Source organism: Podarcis filfolensis, assembly GCF_964270895.1.
Source record: "Podarcis filfolensis genome assembly, chromosome: 15".
NCBI classification, from domain to species: Eukaryota; Metazoa; Chordata; class Lepidosauria; order Squamata; family Lacertidae; genus Podarcis; species Podarcis filfolensis.
The window spans coordinates 37,472,494-37,495,639 of NC_139618.1; the positions used below are offsets into that span (position 1 = coordinate 37,472,494).

Below are 23,146 nucleotides of genomic sequence, written 5' to 3' on the forward strand. Positions count from 1 at the left end.
TTTTTGATAAATTGTTATGTTGAAATTCCTAATAAACATCCAATCAAACAATCCAGAATGAAATTAATTCAAGCAAATGTTATCGTGTTTATTATTAACATAAAGATGAGATTACAAATTTATTTTATATCCTGTGTAAATACTTTTAGCTGGCCAGCCCTTGCTGGGTGGGGGCCCCATTTTATTTTCTTCCCTGGGGCCTAAATGACTCTTGGCAGCCCTGGGTGCCATTTCAGATACTCCCTGTGCTCAGACCAGAGCAACTGCTCACCAGATCTTGTGGGCTGCTCAGCGTGGCCAGGCTCCCACCGTGGAACCTCTGGCAGAACTTCAGGGCCTGGCTCCACTCAAGGGCCGCATCCAAGACAAGGAAGAGGCATTTGTCCTTCCTGGATCTCCAGGCCCTGGACTGGGGGCAGTACACATCTGCAGGAGGAAATGGCAAAGAGCATGATGTGCACACCGTTGGAGAAAAACAAATACATTTCCTTCTCACTGAATTTCTACATGTGTTACTTTAAACCATACAAGGCACTGTTTGTCTAACAATCTAGTCAGCACTTGCTTGTAGCCTCTGTTTACTCTGCCCCTTAACCCTGAGCTATTTTGTTTTTATTTTGTCCTGACAAAATGTCTTTCTCTCTCTCATCTCCGCCCAACCTATAAATAGTTCTTGCATGAATAAAGCCTTTGAACTCCAGAAACTGTAAGTGATTACGCCAATCTAATTCACACAACCTGCAAAGTCTGCTAACAAACACATCAGGCTTCCTTTTGCACACACACCAGCTGGGCTCATCACAGCTCACCCCTCCCCACAGCAAAATGAAGCAGTCCAAACTGTTAGCTGTGTGAGATGAGCCCCAACGAAGCACCAGGTATTGTGTCAGTCATTCTGCCTCACCCAAGCCTCCTACCATGCAGGGTTGTGGTGAAGATAAAATGTGAAAGGGGAGGGAGGAGTCATGTCTGCTGCCCTGAGCTCCTTGGAGGAAGGGAGGGGCAAGTATACTTTTTAAAGAACGCACCCCGATCCAGCACAAAGTACAATGCCTGTGGGGTGCACTTCCCCAGGTAGAGCTTGGTGTGAATGACTCCTTGAAACACACAGAACCCCAAGTGCAGATTCTGCAGCCGCTGGTCCGGTAAGAGGCGAAAGGAGCTCTTGGTGTCCGTGGAACAGTCTGAACTGCTCAACAAGGAGACTCCGTCTGGTGCCACCTGCACAGAGAACAGGGGAGAAGCTGGCATGAATCACAGAATCAGAGAGTTGGAAGGGACCCATTGGATCATCTAGTCCAACTCCCTGAAATGCAGGAATATGAACCTATACGGGGATCAAACCCATAATCTTGGCATTATTAGCATCACACTTTTAACAACTGAGCTAACCGGACAGGAAGGAACACAATGGACAGAATAATTGTCACATACAGAAGGAATAAGGATATAGTTTGAGTGCTTCACCTACAGATTTGTAAATCATTTAATGTGTCAAGATGAATGGATGCCGTTAATATTGCAGTTGTTGTATAAGGGAGTGTTATTTTGAATGGAATGGAATTGAGATCAATAAGATTTTGGAACGCAGAAACAAAGTAAATCATCAAACCATCAATTCTAGCACATGGGAGGCCTCCTAAATTATATAATTTGGCATCTGAATGACTGGGGTTCATAATTGTATTATAACTTGGCATTGTTATAATGAGGCTACCATTGGATTATTGTAACTGAAAACTAATTATTGAAGGGGGGAAACCCACAAACAACTGAGCTCATCGGCAAGCTGGCACAAGAACTCACACAGAGATACCCCACAGGAATTAGAGCTCCTTTCTTTGTAATAATAATTTAGTAATAATTTTATTATTTTTACACCGCCCATCAGATTGGGTTGTCCCAGCTACTCTTCCAACAGAATATAAAAACACAGCAAAACAATCAAACATTTAAAAACTGCCTTGAGATGTCACCCCGAAACTACAGACTTAAATCTATTTAACTCTTATGACTCCTAAGCAAGTAGTTTTTCTGTGAAAGGGACAAGGAACACCTAAAAGAAAATAGCAGCACTCACACAAAAATGCCATTTCTAGAGCTGGGAAATGCAGGGCAGTGGATGCTGTTCCAAGCTGGTTTCAAACCGGCAGTGCTGGTGGCTGTATGTGTGCCATATCCCTGATGCTCATCTCCTTCCTTTAAATAATCTTGGGAACTGTAGCTCAGCCATCACAAAGCTACAATTCCCAGCACCCTTTTGGAACGGGGGTGTTTTAAATGAAGTATGGTGGGTATACAGCTGGTGTGAGGGGAAGAGAGACTGCCTTTGCCACTGAGGCGACCTGCCACCAAGTCAAATGGTTGGTCAGCGAGTCTGCACTCAATGGGCTGTTGCATTTTAAAAACATTGTGTTGCATTTAAAACAACAACAACAACACTGACCTTTTATGTATATCTGTGCAGTGAGTCTTCACCTTTCCAAAAATAACATTGTGGGCTGATTAATATTCTACAGCCTTTTAAATGTGTTTTAAAGGCTGTTTTTGTTTGGTTTTGTTTCTGTTCAAACAATTTATTTGTGCTTTTATCCTGTTCTTTAATCTTTTGAACTGCCCTGAGATCTTCGGATGAAGCAGGGTATATCAATGTAATTAATTAATTGGTGGTTTTTTGAAATGCATGAGCAACACCCCAGGACTTAGCCAAGAGGCCCCCACCAGCATCAGGGTGAGGAATCTCCTGCTGCTCCGTCCGCCTCCTCAGGTTCATGCTGAAAAATAAGCAGAAGAGCCGGTGGGGTTTCCCCCCCCCCCAAAGGTACATAGAATCATAGAATGTGGAGCTGGAAGGGACCACAAGGCTCATCAGTAGTGGTACCTTGGTTGTTGAACTTAATCCGTTCCGCACCAAATGAAGGGAAGTCAGAATTTTTAAAGAAATTGCATGAGACATTAATAGACTTTTTGGATTATAATGTAATTTTAATGGGAGACATGAATGGAGTGGTTTCTACAAATATGGACAAAGCACAAAAACAGGTGATCTCCAAGGATGGGAGATTACCTAAGACCTTTTTTGAAATGACTGACAATATGAATCTGATTGACATCTGGAGAACAAGGAACCCTCTTGAAAGAGAGGGAACTTTCTTCTCTGAAGCAAAAATGACATGGACTAGAATCGACCAAATATGGATAACTAGTGGGATGGCATCAAAGATTAAGAAAGTGGAAATCTGCCCAAAGACTTGCTCCGACCATAATGCTGTAAAGATGGAGATGAACCCAACAACAGCTGGCTCCTTCAGATGGAGGATGAATGACTCCCTATTTAGAGACGAAGAGGTCTATAAAAAGGCCCAGAAAGTGGTAAAGGACTACTTTGAGATAAATCTGAGAACAGAAGTGGAAAAAAGAGTAATTTGGGACGCAAGTAAAGCTGTCATGCGAGGATTTTTAATACAACAGAATGCCATAAAAAGAAAGAGACAGAATGAGAAGAAGGATAAGATCCTGGAAAAGATAAAAGAAGGAGAAAAAAGATTGAGATCTAAACCAAAGTCACATGAAATCTTGAGAGAAATCAAGTTCTACCAGAGACAATATATGGAACTGATGAATCAAGAGATAGAATGGAAAATAAAACAAATGAGACAAAAGACATTTGAATCGGCAGACAAATGTGGGAAATTTTTGGCATGGCAACTGAAGAAGAGACAAAAACAGAATACGGTTACAAATCTAGAAGTGGAGGGAAAGAACATTTATAAACCAAATGAGATCAGAAACTGCTTTCAGAGTTATTTCAGGAGACTTTATGCACAAGGGCCGGTGAATGAAAAAGAAATAGAAGAATTTCTTAAAAAATATGGATTACAAAAAATTTCTGAACAAAGTAAAGTGACTTTGAATCAGAAGATAACTGATCAAGAAATTGAGGGAGCCATTCAAAATATGCAATTGGGAAAATCTCCAGGACCTGATGGACTGACCTCCAGATATTATAAAGCTTTGAAAGAATGGCTTATACAACCGTTGAAGGAGGTCTGTAACGAAATCTTAGAGGGGAAGAAGGCACCTGAATCGTGGAAAGAAGCATATATTACACTTATACCAAAGTCAGAGACTGAGAAGAACCAGGTTAAGAACTACCGCCCTATATCATTACTTAATGTGGATTACAAAATTTTTGCAGACATTTTGGCAAAAAGACTGAAAAGAGTTTTGGTGGGGGAGATTCATAAAGACCAAGCGGGCTTTCTCCCAGGAAGACACTTGTCAGACAATGTGAGAAACATAATAGACATTATGGAGTTACTGGAAGTTAATATTAATACCAAGGCAGTTTTAATATTTGTGGATGCGGAGAAAGCCTTTGACAATATTTCTTGGAATTTTATGAAAAAGAATCTCCAAGGGATGGGGGTAGGCCAAGGTTTTGAAAATGGTATAAGTGCAATTTATTCTGAACAAAAAGCAAAATTGATTGTAAATAATGTGGTTATAGAAGAATTTCCTATTGAGAAAGGGACACGACAGGGATGCCCAATATCCCCACTACTTTTTATATCGGTCCTGGAGGTCTTATTAAACATGATTAGAGAGGACCAGCTGGTTAAAGGGATTCAGGTCGGAGCTAAACAGTATAAACTGAGAGCATTTGCAGATGATCTAGTTTTAACATTACAAGAGCCAGACACTAGTACGAAAAGAGTTTTAGAACTAATACAAGTATTTGGTCAAGTAGCAGGATTTAAGCTGAACAAACAGAAAATGAAAGTATTGGATAAAAATCTAACAGTGGTTGAAAGAGAGAGGTTTCAGAGTGAAACTGGTTTAACGGTAGCAAAGAAGGTGAAATACCTGGGGATTAATTTGACATCTAAGAATGTGAATTTATTTAAAGATAACTATGAGAAATGTTGGTCAGAAGTTAAGAAAGATTTAGAAGTATGGTCAAATTTGAGACTTTCCTTGTTAGGCCGAATTGCTGTTATTAAGATGAATGTCTTGCCGAGAATGTTGTTTTTGTTTCAAACATTGCAGATTTTGGACAAAATGGATTGTTTCAAGAGGTGGCAAAAAGATATATCTAGATTTGTCTGGCAGGGCAAAAAGCCCAGAATAAAATTTAAGATACTAACTGATGCAAAAGAAAGAGGGGGGTTTGCCCTGCCGGACTTAAAGTTGTATTATGAATCAGCGGCTTTCTGCTGGCTGAAAAGTTGGCTGCTTCTTGAAAACACAGACATTTTGGATCTGGAAGGGTTCAATAACAGATTTGGCTGGCATGCATATATATGGTATGACAAGGTTAAAACTCATCAAGGTTTCAAAAACCATATTGTTAGGAAAGCATTATATAATGTTTGGATTCGGTACAAAGATTTGTTGGAAAACAAAACCCCCAGGTGGTTGTCACCAATGGAAGCTAAGGAAGTGAAAAAACTTAATATGGAACCCAAATGGCCAAAATATTGGGAAATTATAGAACATGAGGAGGGAAAAGTGAAATTGCAGAGCTATGAGAAATTGAAGTCAAAAGTAAGAGATTGGCTTCATTACCATCAGATAAATGAAGTTTTCAAACTGGACAGGAAAATTGGCTTCCAGGTGGAGAGGTCAAAATTAGAAACAGAGCTATTGGAACCCAATACTAAGAATCTGTCAAGAATGTATAACTTGCTGTTGAAATGGAATACACAGGATGAGACGGTTAAATCAGCTATGATTAAATGGGCACAAGACATTGGTCATAACATCATGTTTGCTGACTGGGAACAGTTATGGACCACCGGTATAAAGTTCACGGCATGTAATGCCTTAAGAGAGAACATTATGAAAATGATATATAGGTGGTACATGACCCCAGTCAAGCTGGCAAAAATTTACCACACGCCCAATAACAAATGTTGGAAATGTAAGGAAACTGAAGGTACCTTTTGCCACCTTTGGTGGACGTGCCCTAGGATTAAGGTCTTCTGGGAAATGATTTATAATGAAATGAAAAAGGTGCTGAAATGCACTTTCGTGAAGAAACCAGAAGCTTTCCTCCTGGGCATGGTAGGCCAATTGGTGTCAAGGAAAGATAGGATGTTTTTTATGTATGCTACAACAGCAGCAAGAGTACTTTTAGCAAAGTATTGGAAGACACAAGAACTACCCACACTGGAAGAATGGCAGACCAAGGTGATCGACTACATGGGACTGGCGGAGATGACTGGCAGAATCCGTGACCAAGGGAAAGAGACGGTGGAGGAAGATTGGAAGAAATTTAAAGTTTATCTTAAGAATTGCTGTAAAATTAATGAATGTTAAAATGTCTTGGGTAATGCAAAATAGAATTGCAGTGACAAACAATTGGATATGAAAAAAAAAGAGTTAAAGAAAGTGCTACAAGAAATTGAAATTAGGGGTTGCTGGAATGATTTAAAACAGGGATGCAGAAAGGGGAGGTATGGGGAAGTCGCTGAAAGAAGGTTTTAGGAAAGAAAGGTCAAGAAATTATACATGTTTATATGTTTGTTTGTCTATGTATTGTGTTGTATTGTCTTTTAATATGTGTTGAAAAACCAATAAAAAATTTATAAAAAAAAAATATATATAAAAAAAGAACTTAATCCGTTCCGAAAGTCTGTTCAACTCCTGAAACCATTCGAAAACCAAGGCGCGGCTTCTGATTGGCTGCAGGAGCTTCCTTTCCCCCAAGCGGAAGCTGCAGTTGACTTCCTTTAAAACGTTCGCAAACCAGAACACTTACTTCCAGGTTTGCAGCATTTGGGAGCCGATTTGTTCAACAAATAAGCCGTTCGAGAACCAAGGTACCACTATATTCCAATGCTCTGTTTTGCAAGATTATTTGGCCCACCATGGAGCTCAAAACCATGACCCTGAACTATCCCAGAGCAGGTTGTTTTGAAGCACTATCAAGCTACTCCCGGAGTCTTGCATTTCTTTTCCTAAAGCATTTGGGGTGTTGGCACCCCGTGCAAAGGACCCCGCCCCCTGCTTGTCTTCCTATTCATTTTTCTCAGGAGTGGAGGGGAAATAAATGTGTGTGTGTGTGAGAGAGAACCAATCAGCTCCTAAAAAGAAGCTTGTATAAATTTAAGCTGCTTTAAGGGGTGTGAATCGAAAGCAGTCTGGGTGACCCCTTATTGCCTATAACATATTGCTTTGTTGGAACGATTCAGTGATGTGAAAACAGAGACTCTATGTGTGTTCTACTGCGACTTAAGAAAAATTTAGAACATAAATAAAAGAACATAAATAAAATAAATAAAAACTGGAAAAGGAGTTGCTGTGATCTAGCAACTGCTTCAAATTACCCAATATCATAAAAATGCTTTCACCCTGTAGATTTGAGAGACTGAGATTAAAAGCAGTCAAAGAATGCAGATAAATAAATAAATAAATAAATAGGGGCGATTCTTCCTGCACCCCTCACTCCACCATTACCAAAGAGTTTATCCCCTGAAGTCATTCAGGAGAGGGCGTGCCAGTTCCATTTACCTGAAGGCAGGAAGGAGGGTCTGCGATGTTGCGGAGTCGACCATTTGGCTGCAGCCCCCAGAAAGCACATTTGAGGCGCCGGTCTAGCGCAAGCTCAGTATAGACCAGGGACTGCTCTGGATCGGTGCACAGGGCTGACTGTTTGCCTCTGAGCCGAAGGAACCCAAACCACACGAAGGCGGTGCCTGTGGTGAATCACAGAATCACGGAATCATAGAGTTGGAAGACCGAGGGTCATCTAACCCAACCCCCTGCAATGTAGGAATCTCAACTCAAGCATCCAACCTCTGCTTAAAAACATTCAAGGAAGGAGAGTCTACCACCTTCAGATGAAGTCCATTCCACTGTTGAGCACCTCTTATGACAGAATGTTTAGTCGGAATCTCCTTTCTTGTAACTTGAAGCCATTGCTTTGAGCCCTACCCTCTGGACTGGGAGAAAACAAAGCTTGCTCCACCTTCCATGTGACTGCCCTTGAGATATCTGAAGATAGCTTTCATATCTCCTCTCAGTCCGGAGCCCATGTCTCACAGGAGCTAAAAGCTGCTTCCCACAACCCGAGATGAAGGTCACATGGTGACATCACACTGTCCCCTTAGTAGCCCAAGCTGCTGCCTGCCCTCACCCCCCCTTTGTTCCTGGGCTTCATCCAGTGTTTTAAATTCACCAGGCGCCAGGCACGTTTTGTGACTGGAACAGGTCCAGTTGCGACCATGTGGCAATCTCTGGATGCCAGGTTGGCAACTACCTCTCCATCTGGCTGGCCCTTCTTTCTTAAGCAGGTAGGTAAAGGTAAAGGTAAAGATACCCTGACAGTTAGGTCCAGTCGTGGACAACTCTGGGGTTGTGCGCTCATCTCGCTCTATAGGCCAAGGGAGCTGGCGTTTGTCCGCAGACAGTTTTTCTGGGTCATGTGGCCAGCATGACTAAGCCACTTCTGGCGAAACCAGAGCAGCGCACAGAAACGCCATTTACCTTCCTGCTGGAGTGGTACCTATTTATCTACTTGAACTTTGATGTGCTTTCGAATTGCTAGGTGGGCAGAAGCTGGAACCGAACAACAGGAGCTCACCCTGTCGCAGGGATTCGAACCACCAACCTTCTGATCGGCAAGCCCTAGGCTCGGTGGTTTAGACCACAGCGCCACCCGCGTCCCAAGCAGGTAGGTAGAAGAGCTTATTTACTGCATTTATAGCCCACCTTTTCCTCCAAGGACTCCATGGTTCACTCCCTCCTCAGTCATTGCTTACAACAACCCTGTGAGGTAGGTTAAGAGGCTGCGACTGACTCCAAGGTTACTCAATGAGCTTCATGGCTGGCTGGCTGGGGATCTGAATCCTGTTCTCCCAAGGTCCTGTTTTGACACTCTAACCACTACAGCACACTGGCTTCCTAGATTTACTTCTGCTATGGAGCAGCTCTTTTAATTAAGTTGGTCGACAAGTATGGGGAAAGCTAAATGTCACTGAAAGGTTCTGAAATATTTCCCTAGGTGCTTGAATTTGTTTTATTCTGAATTGTTTGATGGGATGTTTTAATGTGTTGTCAACCGCTTTGAGATTTTTCCTTTAAAATATAAAGCAGTATAGAAATGATAACAACAAAAACAAAAACAATATTCATTGGGGGGGAGTTGGTGCCTAGACATTCCATTGCGGCGACTGTAACTTAGGTTTAAGGTGCCATTTGGCGATTAGCTTATGTATCTGGCTGCACCAGGCCACTTACCTGGGTCTTGGCTTGCAGTGCTGATTTGCACAGAGGAAGGCTTCTTTGCTACCAGCGTGCTCCAGCTCACCACGTTCCCAGGGAACTTCCACCGAGTCCTTGAGGCTGCCATCTGTTTTATGGAAACCTCGGGCAAGGCTCGGTCCCACAGGTTGACTTCACTCAGGTCACCCACAAAGAGGCTGGTCCCTACAATGCAGCCCCAACATGCAGGGATGTGGTAAGAGCCCCTTATTGCCCAGAGATGAGGACCAGTGATGTGGGGGCATGGAGGTGAGAGATGGAGGGGCTACGGCTTTTCCCCAAGTCTTTGTTATGGGCCCAGCTTTGAGGGGGGGGGTCTTTTGATCTACACTTCCCCAGTGGTGGCAGCGGCCTGCAGTTGGAAGATGCCATTCACCACTACCTTAACAACTTCGCCATCGGGCTGTGGGTTCAAGGTCAACCTGCTGCTGCTGCTACCACCAGCTCCCGCAAGATGTGCCTGGTCAGCTATGCGCTGAAGTGGAGGCAGCCAGAGTTTGCCCTCTTCCTCCTCTCCCCCTCGGGGCTGGAGTTCCACATCAAGGGGTAAGCAGGCGGTCTCTCCACTTGCAATGATGGTTTTAAATGATGCTCTCTTCCCAGATTTTGGTCTTGGATGTGGTTTTATGACATTTTATATGGGGTTTCTATACTACAGCCACAGGGCAAGCCTACAGCCTCTGTGCAAAGGAGGGACTTACCTCTGCTGCCCACCTCCAGCTGTCCAATTATCAGCTTCCCCCCAAGGGAGAGCCCCTTCCTCAGGAAGCTGCTACTCTCAGCGAAGTGGGGCTCCCAGAGAAATCCATCCACGAAGACCTTGAAGGACGGGTAGCCAGGAGCGCTGGAGACCGAGACGGCCACATGGTGCCAGGATCCATCCAGAAGGGAGCCCTGGGTGCCGCTGAACATCACTGACCTGCAAAGAGAAACCGGGAAGAAGTGATAGAATCATAGAAGTGGAATGGACAGCAAGGGTCAGCTAGTCCAACCCTCTGCAGTGCAGGAATATTTTGCCCATTGTGGGACTCAAACCCACAACCCTAATATTAAGAGTCTCATGCTCTAACAACTGAACTATCTGGGTTCTCCTTTTAATAATAATAATAATAATTTTTATTTATACCCCACCCTCCCCAGCCAAGGCCGGGCTCAGAGCGGCTTACAAGCAATAATAAAAACAAGATGAATGATTACAACTTAAAAACAAAATTAAAATATAGCATTAAAATACTGAAACATTAAAATATTAAAATGTAGCCTCATCGCAGGAGGAGAAGGAAAAGAAAAAAGAAAGAGAGGGAGGGAATCAAATTGGCTGCAAGCCAAAGGCCAGGCGGAACAACTCTGCCTTACAGGCCCTGCGGAAAGAAATCAGATCCTGCAGGGCCCTGGTCTCATGAGGCAGAGCGTTCCACCAGACCGGAGCCAGAGTTGAAAAGGCCCTGGCTCTGGTTGAAGCCAATCTAACTTCCTTAGGGCCCGGGACCACTAGGGTGTTGCTATTTATGGACCTTGAGGCTCTCCGTGGGGCATACCGGGAGAGGCGGTCCCGTAGGTACGAGGGTCCTAGGCCGTGAAGGGCTTTAAAGGTAAAAAGCAGCACCTTAAATCTGACCCTGTACTCCACCGGGAGCCAGTGCAGCTGGAAAAGCACTGGGTGAATATGCTCCCATGGCAGAGACCCCGTGAGGAGCCTCGCTGCAGCATTCTGCACCCGCTGGAGTTTCTGGGTCAAGGGCAGCCCCGCATAGAGCGAATTACAGTAGTCAAGCCTGGAGGTGACCGTCGCATGGATCACTGTGGATTACTTTTACCTTTCCATGCTCAGGCTGGGATGTGTGCAGATAAATCAGCAAATGCATTTCAAAGAATACATTTCATGCCAGCTTCCTGGCTTGTTCAGATCACATCATTTATAGTCATGAGGTCAAAAATTATAATTTTGGAATTGCTGTAAATTGCTTGGTAGGTGGCTCGTTGACGAAACTCTCCTTAACTGAGGCCACATCCACATCAAGCACATTTAAAGCACACGACTCCCTCCCACACCCAAAGAATACAGGGAACTGGGATAATAGAATCATAGAGTTGGAAGGGACCATGAGGGTCATCTAGTCCAACCCCTTGCAGTGCAGAAATCTTTTTCTCAATGTGGGGCTCAAACCTACGACCTTGAGATTAAGGGTCGCATGCTCTGCCAGCTGAGCTATCCCCCTTACATAATGGACATTTGGAGTACAAAGAAACTTAGTGGCTTCCTGGCAACTGGGATGGTAAGAGGGCTGTGCCTCCAGCTCGAAACATTTCGGTGCCCAAGTTAGAGCAGCAGCAAAGGACATAGAATCATAGAATTGTGGAGATATGTAATATATAGCATTATGCACACACACAGTATAGAAACCCCATATAAAATGTCATAAAACCTCAAAACCACATCCAAGACCAAAAGCTGGGAGGGAAGCATCATTTAAAACCATCACTGCCAGTGGAGGGACCTCCTACTTACCCCTTGATATGGAACTCCAGCCCCGAGGGGGAGAGGAGGAAGAGGGCAAACTCTGGCTGCCTCCACTTTAGCGCATAGCTGACCAGGCACATCTTGTGGGAGCCAGCAGCAGCAGCAGCAGGTTGACTTCGAACCCACAGCCCGATGGTGAAGTTGTTGAGGTAGCGGCGTATGGCATCTTCCAGCTGCAGGCTGCTGCCACTGCTGGGGAAGTGTAGGTCAAAAGAAAGGCGATACTCTGGAAGGGAAGGCAAAGAGGTCAGCCTCTGAACTTACCCAACAATGTGAGCACCCTCCTTTGCAGATTCTCTGGGAAAGCACAAAAAGCCTTTGTAGCCTTTTCCTGCCCTCCTTCAGCTATTCCCAGAAACAATCAGTGGTGGACTTGGAGGGAATTGAGAGGGTGGGCTGCAGGTCAGTCACACTTTGAGACTGGCACAGGTCCAATTGCGACTGCGTCAAGATCTCTGGGCACCAGGTTGGTGATCTCCACCTGACTCTCCAGCTTTCTTATGCAAGCAAGTTAGCAGAAAGGCTTATTTATTTCATTTATCTCCCAACTTTTTCTCCAAGGAGTCCATAGTTCACCCCCCCCTCCTCAGTCAATCCCTACAACGAGCCTGCAAGGTAGGCTAAGAGGCTGCGGCTGACTCCAAGGTCACCCAGTGAGCTTCATGACTGAGTGGGGAATTGAACCCTGATCTCCCAGGTCCAAAACCTGACACTCTAACTACTACACCATGTTTGGTTGTACTGCCCCCCCCCCTTGTTGGAGGTGATGGTGTCTGTGCATGGAAAATGGTGTCTGTGCATGCAAAAAAAGAGAAAGAAAAAGCTGGCAGTCTTGCAACATGCAAAGGAAAGGTTGCACTGCTTGCAGATTTCTGACTATCATGCTCAGCTAGCAGATATATGTCAAGGAGAGAACCTGACAGTGCAGAAACTTCGTTGGCCTCTGTTGACATTAATTCCAAGGAAACCAGGTGGAAGGGGCTTGCTGCAGGGACCCCCCATGTCTCTTTACAGAAACATCAATGTTTGCCTACTTTCTGCTGGTTCAAAAGCAAGGGGGACTCTTCTTTGTGTCCCCCCACCAAAAAAATCTACCCAACCTACCTAGAGACGCGTTGGCCACGGTTGCTCCTATTATCCTCAAGGAGCTGAGGTTTGCAAAGGGAATGTCTTGGGCGCTGGAGAGACGGAAATGCTCCTGGTGGTCCAAGAAGCTTGCGAGGCCGTCAGGGTAAGTGAAGAGGCTCCATGTGCTGAACAGCCCAGGCGAAAAGGGCACCCCAGAAAAGTTCTTGCGCTCCAGGGAGCCGCCGAGATCTGTGGTGACACTGCCACGCACGTGGGTGGCATTGGACTCCAGGCTTAGTCGGAAATGAGTGGCATCGGTGTGGAGGCCAGCCAAGGACAGGGTGCAGGAAGAATGACCAGGGAAAGAGAAGGTGACATCAGCTGTGGCATGTGGACCTATCCCTCCAGGGAGGGGAAAGTACACAGGCTCCGGCGGACCACAAAAATCTGGCAACAGAGATGGGAGCAAATTAGGCCCAGGGAAGGGAAGGCAGAGGAGCCTGCTGTTATTGGTGGAGCTCGACTCAAGGACTCCAACACTCATTCAGCGCCTGTGAGAGGAAGCATCGGAGGACTCCATCCCACAAGAAGCCCACCCGCCTTTTGGATCAGCCCCCTAGCACTCAGCCACTGCCTCTCCCCCCACCCTCTGCCAAGGCAAAAGGGATTGGGAGGGGCAGTGACCTACAAAAATTCCCATGTGGAATCTGAGGTTCCCAAACTTGTCCCCCAAATCCAGATTCTTTTATCTTTCAGAAGGATTTTATGCAGTTACGAAACGAAATGCCGATTCTGAAATCAAAATGAGCATGCCTTTTTGAATTGCCTCTTGTAAACCACCCTGAGATCTTGATGAAGGGTGGCATATAATTTATATAAGGGTGGCATAATTTAAATAATTATAATTATAATTATAATTCAAGGGGATGAAAGCTATCCCCCTACATGAGGGCTGTCTTCCAAGATTTCCCATAAAAGCCTTTGGAGAGGGATTTTGTCTCAAACTGTCAGCTCAGTCCTTCACAGGTTTGTTGCCAGCCCTTTGCATAGTCTGTTCCTCTAGTCTTTCTACCTAATTTATCAGGAATTTGCTAATTAGGGGTTTGCAGTTCCTTGGATCTCAGAGTGGCTGGAGCAGAGTACAATTAATAACATTGTTACTGTTACCGTTACCATTATCGTTACCGTTATGTTTATCGTTATCGTTAATCGATATCATACTGTTACGGTTATGGTTATGGTTACAGTTCTGGTTACCGATACTGATATCGTTATCGCTATCATTATTATCAGCTGCTTTCTGGTCTCCTTGAGATGATGTCCAGCATTTCAGATGAAAATCCAACAGTTTCACACCTGAGTGGTGCTTTTATACTGCAAATTGCTTTGTGATTTTAGCTCCCCTTTTCTCCACTCATGAGAAGAGAGGAGTTAAGAGGCAGCTCTCTCTCTCTCTGTCTGCTCCAGCCTGTCTGCGGCCCCTCTGTTGCCCTTGAGCATCTATGGCACTCACCATATCTGTGCTGGCAGACAAATCCTGTTATTTCGGTCGTAGGACGCTCATTGCACGGTCTGGTCTGCCACGTCCCATGTTGGGCCATATTGGTGGGCTGCAGACTCAGCACCACACACTGGTCCTTCACCTGTTCGGGGGCTTTTCCTAGAGAATAGAGCAGCCAGGGGTTGTAAGAGCCCATCCGAGCAGCTTCTTGCTACAGCCTCCTACCTTGTCTCCAGGAAGTCCCAACACTCTTCCTAATGCTACCTTCATTGTCACTTCCTGCACTTCTTTCCCACCCCAAGTGGGAAATGGGCAAGAACTTTAGGTCCATTCCACACCCTTTCCCCAGCCTCAACACCCCATCCCAGAGCCCATTTGTGTGGAGAAGGAACCCCAGCTGAGTCAATGTGGTATTGCAGACTAGGGCCTGGGAGAGACCAAGGTTCAAATCTTAATTTGGGCATTGTTGTTGTGGGGATTAAGGGTGGAGGGAAAGAGCTCCTTGTAGAAAAATGTGGGATATGAATGCAACAAATAAATAAATAAATAAATAAATAAATAAAATAATAAAGAGCCCAAGGTCTTATGGAGCAAGTCTTAAGAGGAACAGTAGAGAGAGTTGGGTATGTTTAGCCTGAAAAGAGGAAACTGATGGGACAGATGAGAGCCATCTTCAAATATCTTAAGGTCATCACATGGAAGATGGAACAAGCTTGCTTTCTCCTGCGCTGGAGCGTAAGACTTGAACCAATGGATTCAAGTTACAAGAAAGAGGATTCTGACTAAATGTTAGGAACAGCTTTAGGGCAGTACGAGCTGTTCAGCTGAGGACTGGACCCCCTCAGAAGGTGGTGGCCTCTCCTTCCTTGGAGGTTTTTAAGCAGAGGTTGGATGGCCATCTGTCATCATGCTTGAGTTGAGATTCCTGCATTACAGGGGGTTGAGTTGGGGTCCCTTCCAACCCTACAAATCTATGGTTCTAGTTTTTATGCAGTTCTGGATGGCAACCAAGAGTTCTGACACAGAGAACCAGCTGTGATTCAGCATCCTTCTGTTCAGGAGCGATCATGCTTGGACTCAACATACCCAGATCCCACCGGAAATAGGCTGGGGGGGCTGACGAGTCGCTCCACCTCCATGTGGTGCCAAAGCGCAGCCCGATCCACATCTGCCAGCCGTCCTCAGGAAAGGCATCTGGGGAGGAAAAGGAGAAACCATCACGGATGTTTCTTGGTAAGGATTAGATGGCCAGCTCCCCGCACCCTCTTCCAGTGCAAAACCATCACTACTACCTCCCAGTTTGAATGGGGACAATAAATGCCACCATCTCATAGAATCATAGAATTGTAGGTCTGGAAGGGACCCGAGGGTCATCTAGTCTGACCCCCTGCAATGTAGGCATACACAGGTGTCCCATATGGGGATCAAACCTGCAACCTTGGCATTATCAGCACCACACTGTACCAATTGAAGAGGAAGAGAGTTATTCTGAGGGGGGCATCTGGATGCATGTGCTCTTTTAAGTTCTGAAAATCTCCACTGTTAGTTTCATTTTTTGCTGCTTTTGACTGTAAGCATTCTGGGCATTTGCCCAGAAAAGCAGCCCCCAAAATATTTAAAATGTAAAGAGATAAATGGCAACAGCCATCCCCCAAGGGCACTTAAAAAACTAATAAGAAGCACATATCTCAATTGGTAGAGCATGAGTTTCTTTATCTCTGGTTCGTGGGTTCAAGCCCCTGTTGGGCAAAAAGGATTCCTGCATTGCGGGGGTTGGACTACTAGACAGATGGTCCTTGTGGTCCCTTCCAACTATGAGTCTATTATTCTAAGAGGAGCCCAGCTAGATCAGCCCAAAATGCTACTGTCTTGGCTACTGGTTTGCTGCTTCCATCCCTCACCTGACAGGAAGGTGTTCTGCTCCTCATCTCCAACAATTGCGAGGCCCTCCCCAGATTCCTGGCAAAAAGACTGGGCCTCTCTCCATGACCTCAGTTCCCGGAAGGATGGGAAATGGAAGGCGTAGCAGTGGGAGCGGAAGGGCACTTTCCTCACAGAGCCAGGGAGGGCATCTAAACAGGAAAGGCACAAGGGGAGAGAGAGAGGTACAAGAAGGTGCAGCTATGAAGTTGGTGGGCAGGTCCACATTTTAGATTAATGTAAATGGTGAACTCCTCACACTGCCTTTATTTCCCCTTCATCCACCCAGCGTTCTCCTCCACACTTTCTCCTCCTGAAATCCAGAGATCCCCTTTGCACTTCCCCCAGCAGGGCTTTCGACAAAATCCCCCATGATATTATTGTGAAGAAGCAGGTAAAATGTGAGCTGGATGAGGAAACTGTTAGATGGATTTGTAGCTGGTTGCCTGGCTGAACCCAAAGTCATCCTGGGGGGAAAGGGGGGCTGCCACAGGGCTCTGTCCTGGGTCCGCTGTAGTTTAACATCTTGGATGAAGGAATTGAGGGGATGCTCATCAAATTTGCAGATGACCCCAAAATGAAAGGGGTAGCTAATGCCACAGAAGACAGAATCGGGTTTCAACATGACCTTAACGGATTGGAGAACTGAGCCCAAACTAGCAAAATTTCAACAGGGACAAATGTAAGGTTCTGCACCTTGGTAGGAAAAACCATCTGCACAAATATAAGATGGGGGACACCTGGCTTACTAGTAGTACATGTGAAAAGGGTCTAGGGTCTTAGTGGACAACAAGCATAGCATGAGTCAACAGTGTGATGCACAGAGGAGAGGCCTGTCAATGGCTACTAAGTCTTGAAGCGTCAAGGGACCCCTTCCATGCCGACCCTGGGTGCTGGGGAGGTAAAACCCAACCAGATGGGCAGGATATAAATACTACTACTACTACTACTACTACAACAACAATTACTACTACTACTATTAAAATTAGTGAGGGCTGCTGGGGTTGGCTCTCTCCATTCATCAGCAAAATGCAGTATTTCTATAGCCTCCCTCATTTATGCCTCCTGCTGGCTGCTGAATGTCAAGGCTGGAAAGGAGACACCCCCTTTGCTCTTACCTTTCATGGGCATCTCACAGATGAAGGAGACGTTGGCAGCACAATCCCAGTCCCTCCACTGGCCAGCGTAGATGCCCACGAGCTGCGTGCAACGCTCCTTCTTGGGGTGGCCTTGGAGCCAGTTTCTGATAAAGCAGAAAGAGTTCAAGATCCAAAAGCAAAGAACTTGCTTCTGATATCTTAGCAAACCACTCCATCGGTAGAGCGGGAGACTTGATCTCGGGGTTGAAGCCCCACACTGGAGCCCTCTGCCGTCAGAGCCACGCATCAAGGTTCTCTTACCTGTACCAGCTCTGCGATAATGGGGTCCCATCCACCCAGGCGAGCTGACTGCTTGCCTCTCGCCATGCTAACCCGATCCAGTAGTGCAAGGCATATTCCTGGGTGCTGTCTGAGAGTTCCGTCAGGAACATCTGTGCATAATAAAATCACAGAATCATAGCATTGTCGAGTTGGAAGGAACCCCAAGGGTCATCTAGTCCAACGCCCTGCAATGCAGGAATCTTTTTGCCCAATGTGGGGCTTGAACCCACAAGCCTGAAATTAAGAGTTTCATGCTCTCAGATTGTTCTTTGCTGAAAGAAAATTATACGAAGATGATGTATAGATGGTATATAACTCCAGTGCAGTTAGGTGAAATGTATAAAACCAGTTCAAATGTGTGATGGAAGTGTAAGGAAAAGGAGGGGACATTTTATCATATGTGGTAGTATTGTAATGACATTAAAAAGTTTTGGGAAATGATATACAATGAACTGAAGAAAATGTTCCATCTAACATTTGTTAAGAAACCTGAAGCATTTCTGTTAGGGATTGTAGGAAAAGACCTGCCAGGGAAGCTGAAAAATATCTTCATGTATGCAACAACGGCGGCGAGAGTCTTAATAGCACAAGGATGGAAGAATGAGGAAACCCCGACTAAAGAACTATGGCAAGAGAAACCGATGGACTACGCAGAATTGGCAAAATTGACACATAAACTACGGGACAAGGATAACTGTGACTTTAATGATGAATGGGAACCTTTTACAAAGTACTTAAAGAAACAACAAAGTGAACTGGACTCCTTGGCAGGTTTTGAATAAACACTCACAAACTTTTTATGGACAATAACCAGCCAGATAAATTAAGGATTTATACAGTTTTGTAATATGCAGAGAATAGTATTTGTAGAGAAACCAGAGACTGGAGCTGAGGGAAGTCAGGGGGGAGGGGAGGGGAGGGTGGGTTATTTTATGGGGGGAGGGGGGAATGGGGGGAATTAAGGATGATATGTATTAAGATAATATGTTTTGTTTAAATTTGTAATAAAAATATTTTTTTTTTTTTAAAAAAAAGAGTTTCATGCTCTACCGACTGAGCTGTCCTGCAGTGGGAGCAAAGGCAGGCAGCATAACTTTCGCCACTTTCCCAACAGTCCCTGCCAGGGACTTCTACAGGAAAGGGGCCATGGCTTGGTGTTAGGGCAACTGCTTTGCATGCAGAAGGCAGCATCTCTGGGTAGCGCTGGGGCAGCGTCCTTGCATGAAATCTTGGAGAGCTGCTGCCAGTCAGTGCAGACAATGCTCAGCTAGTTGCACTAGCTGTTTATGTTCCTGGGCTCAGGAAATGACTTAGCCGACCTGGGACTCAAGAGCCCTCATTGGGTACAGAATAGAAAAGGATTCTGAACAGTGTTAGAAATTCACCAGGTGCCAGGCACATTTTGCAGAGGTCTCTTGGTTCGCCTCCTCCTACAAGGACCCTGCGAAGTAGGTTAAGAGTCTGTGATTGACTCCAAGGTCACACAGTGAGCTTCATGGCTGGCTGAGTGAGGAGTTGAACCCCGATCTCCCAGCTCCTGGTTCAGCTATTCAACCACTACAGCACACTGGCTTTCTAAAGAAATTCTGCTACGGGACTGCTCTATCAATTAAGTTGGTCAATAAATATGGGGAAAGCAAATTGTCACTTTGAGAAGGATCTGCAATATTTTCCTTGAAGCTTGATTTTTCCCCCTTCTGGATTGTTTGATTGGATGTTTTAATGGGTTGTCAACCACTTTCAGATTTTTTCCTTTAAAAGATAAAGTAGAAATGAAACATGGTACCTAGGGCACCTGGCCATTGCCATACCTGGGTCAGATCTGGATTCTATGCCAGGCAGTCATCCTCAAGTGAGGTTTCTCTCGCTTTCTCCCTCCCAAACTAAAGCATTCCCAGCCTGCAGCTTGCAAAATTACCTGCTTGTGGTAATCCTTGATGACAACCAGGTCTGCCTTTTGGTCCCTGCAGAAGACTCTGGCTTCACTCCAGGACAGAACAAGAGAGCCAGCTGGGATGTAAAGGCAAAGCTCATTCCTGTACAGGATCCACCTTGGGGGGCACAACCCCAGCACTGTGTGGAAAGGAAAGGTGGCATTTTCCCAATCAGTAAAATGTTAGCTTCTTGTTGCTAACTTTCAAAACAGTAGCTTCTTGTTCCCACCTCTCAAAGCTGGGGATTTGGACAAAGGAGGGAAGGGGCATGTCAGATGGTGTTCCTGGGCACTAGAAATGCTTTTGGGTTGGGCCTGCTTGCTGGTCTGGAAACCATAGAATCATAGAATAGAAAGGGACCCCGAGGGTCATCTAGCCCAACCCCCACCAATGCAGGAATCTCCACTCAAACATCCATGACAGATGGCCATCCAATCTCTGCTTTAAAACCTCAGTTGAGCAAAAAAGAACAATAACTCCAACTTCCTGCATTGCAGAGGGTTGGACTAGATGACCTGTGTGGTCCCTTCCAAATCTATGATTCTATTATTCTATTATAAGGAGATCTGCTCTTGCTGGTTACAGACAGCCTTTACCTCCTTTTCCTTGCCAGCCTGACAGTTTCAGAAGGGTTGACTCTGACACCTAGGAATGTCTTCAGGAGTTTTGCTTGCACACACACACCTCATAATTTGCAGCCTCCTGTTTTTTATCCCCCACCCACAGATAAAATGACCCATAAATTGGTTGCACATAGCGAAGAAGAAAGGCCAGGGCACTTGAAACAAATATTGTGATCTTCCCACTTTTTATCTCTTGTCTTCCTCCAGGAACTTCCTACCAGAATTGGCGAAGAGCAACCCCAACACGACTCGGACTACCTTCTGTTGCATCTCTGCTCTCCATAGAGCCGCTGACCCCATCACCCTGAAATCGAAATCATATCACAGTTAGTCTTTCCCAGTCTCTGCGATAGGAGATCTCCATCCCCTGCCAGGACATGTTCCCAACCTAGTCAAAGAACAGACTGCATACAGGTCTTCCTCATGCCTTCAGTTCAATGCTACCAATTCATGTGGTAATGTAGCAACTTTTCTGGTATCTGTACCCAGCAGTGTTCAAAATTCCCCAGGTGAGTTTTGCAATGGGCAGAGGTCCAATTGTGACCACGTGGAGATCTCTGGGCACCAGGCTGGCAACTGACATCTCCATCTCGCTGGCCCCTCCAGCTTTCTTAAGGATGTAAGCAGAAGAGCTTATTTATTGCATTTTTATCCTAGTTTTTCCTCCAAGGAATACATGGTTCACCCCCCACCATAAAAAAATCAAACAATCCAGAATAAAACAAATTCAAGCTTCAAAGGAAGTATTTCAGATCCTTCTCAAAGTTACACTTGGCTTTCCCCATATATATTGACTGACTTAATTTATAGAGCCGCCCTGTAGCAGAAAGACTCTAGGAGTGGTTAAAGCATCCAGTATGGATGCTTACAAAATGGCCTCTCTGCTATCACAAAAAAAAACACACAAAAAAACCCAGGATGGTTGAGGAGCAGTTGAGGGGTCTGAAATAGGCAACCTTTCCTATGTGTGTGTAAGAGAGAGTGGCAACGACCACAGCATCGCACACACACCCAAAAATCCTGCTTGCTTTGGGGCGCTGCCTAGCAACTGATAACTCTAGGCAGGCTTGGTTTAAAGGTTCCAGCCACTAGGCCGAAACACAGCCTGCCTTTTGTTACTAGTTGTTGCTGCTGGTCGTAGATCATAGAATGGTCTAGTTCTGATGAGATGAAGAGTCTCGTGGTCTACTGGTGATGATCAGTGCTGGGGGGAAGCAAGGCATTAGGAAATAAACTTTGACTCAAAAACAGTAACTACGGGGGGGGGGGTGGACCACACACACACCAAAAACACCCATAGCCGGACAGGTGAAAAAATGGATGAGGCAAAAGCAGCACCTCCCTTGGTCAAGAAGAGAGCAGAATGGTGGCCCTTTGGCAGAATGACGATGTTTTTGTGGCAGACCTCAACAGCTTTGTTGAACATCATCTGGTTAGGATGGGGAGACAGCTGCCCCTGTTGAATTTCTGCCTGCCAATGCAGGAATCGTTTGCCCAATATGGGGCTTGAATCCACAACTCCGGGATTAAGAGTTTCATGCTCTTACCAACTGAGCTTTCCCATTGTCTTACCTGAGGATGCAGGAATTTTTTGCCCAACGTGGGTTTGAACCCACAACCCTGAGATGAAGCACCTTGTGCTTTACTGACAGAGCTATCACACCTATTTAGCTCTCTGAAGCAGTATGATTCTGATGCTGAAATTTTTTCCAGTTGCTTTTGCTTCATGAAAGCTCAGTCAGTAGAACATGAGACTATTAATCTCAGGGTGGTGGGACTAGAAGACTATTAATCTCATGGCAGGGGGCTGGACTAGATGACACTTGCGGTCCCTTCCAGCCGTACAGTTCTATGATTCTAACGCTGCAATACTAAGGCTCAAATAAGACAAGAGCACCTCACCTAATTGACCCACACAATATTTGGGGGCATTACCATGAATGAATGGTTCTTTTATGCGCTGATAGTGAGATGTCTGAAGAAGGGGAAATGTACCAGGCCGAAAAATCGGTGAACAATGGCTGCATTGACTCGATTGGATGCGTTGAAATCCTGCTTGCGTCAAGAGGAGCAGAAACAACGGAAGCTGCTTTAAGTGACCCTGGAGCAGCAGGCTTTGATGTGTTGACTTTATATCGAAAGATTTATATCCAAAGATGGCCCCTTTCCAAGACCAGCCTGAAAAGTGAGAACAATTTGTCATTTCTCAACCTGAGATAGCTCAGTTGGTGGAGCATGAAACTCTTCTTCTCCTGGTCGTGGGTTCGAGTCCCGCATTAGGGGAAAGATTCATGACTTGCGGGGAGTTGGATTAGATGATCCTTGGGCTCTACAGTTCCATGATTCTGAGCTTAACGCTGAAACAAGCTCATAATCCAGTGCTATTCCATGGACTAGGTAGACCACTGTTTCAGCTCCGTTGGTTAGAGCGAGGAGCTGGTAATGCCAAAGTTTGATCCCCGTATGGGCAACCTGCATATTCTGCATTGCAGGGAGTTGAGCTAGATGACCCTTGGGGGGAGAGGGGGCCAGGAGACAGACATGTGCTCCCCACCCCCAGTCTTCCAGAAAACACAGAGAAATGAAAAGATCAGAGGAGAGATTGGTTGCATACAAACGCAGTCTCCAATAGCTTGGGGGAAAAACTAGAGAGGAAGGGAAGACAGGGACCTTCATTCCTCACAACTGGCTCATTGGGGCAAGACTTACTGAGAAGAGTTGCTGGCGTCACTAGGACAGTGTAGTTTTAGTTTCTTTGAATGAAGAGTTAACTTCACTGAGACTGGTGTTTTTTATTGCTGACCTGCACCTCACTCAGGCTCCTGACATGCAAACAGGACAGCATCAAGGCATGCAATGTCCTAGAGACCATGATACCCATCTCTACACGT

The 23,146-nt window shown here is 45.4% G+C and overlaps 1 protein-coding gene across 2 annotated transcripts in view; it reads right to left on the reverse strand.

Annotated features, from left to right (window-relative positions):
• LOC310750354 (uncharacterized protein) overlaps positions 1 to 23,146 on the reverse strand; it is a 40,289-nt gene extending 17,143 nt beyond the window's left edge. Inside the window, exons 1-16 of one of the 2 annotated variants that reach the window (XM_083588267.1) lie at positions 22,965 to 23,146; positions 22,191 to 22,433; positions 20,474 to 20,559; positions 19,617 to 19,771; positions 17,678 to 17,808; positions 17,396 to 17,520; positions 16,259 to 16,429; positions 15,444 to 15,551; positions 14,370 to 14,516; positions 12,893 to 13,303; positions 11,777 to 12,014; positions 9,969 to 10,186; positions 9,244 to 9,432; positions 7,516 to 7,700; positions 1,029 to 1,221; positions 272 to 426 (exon numbers count right to left, since the gene is read on the reverse strand). In XM_083588267.1, the coding sequence (XP_083444393.1) occupies positions 272 to 426; positions 1,029 to 1,221; positions 7,516 to 7,700; positions 9,244 to 9,432; positions 9,969 to 10,186; positions 11,777 to 12,014; positions 12,893 to 13,303; positions 14,370 to 14,516; positions 15,444 to 15,551; positions 16,259 to 16,429; positions 17,396 to 17,520; positions 17,678 to 17,808; positions 19,617 to 19,771; positions 20,474 to 20,559; positions 22,191 to 22,282 (2,604 nt within the window). In that variant the 5' untranslated portion in view covers positions 22,283 to 22,433; positions 22,965 to 23,146. Of the gene's footprint in view, positions 1 to 271; positions 427 to 1,028; positions 1,222 to 7,515; positions 7,701 to 9,243; positions 9,433 to 9,968; positions 10,187 to 11,776; positions 12,015 to 12,892; positions 13,304 to 14,369; positions 14,517 to 15,443; positions 15,552 to 16,258; positions 16,430 to 17,395; positions 17,521 to 17,677; positions 17,809 to 19,616; positions 19,772 to 20,473; positions 20,560 to 20,643; positions 21,505 to 22,190; positions 22,434 to 22,964 lie in introns of those variants that run through there. The other variant, XM_083588268.1, reaches the window with a different exon arrangement.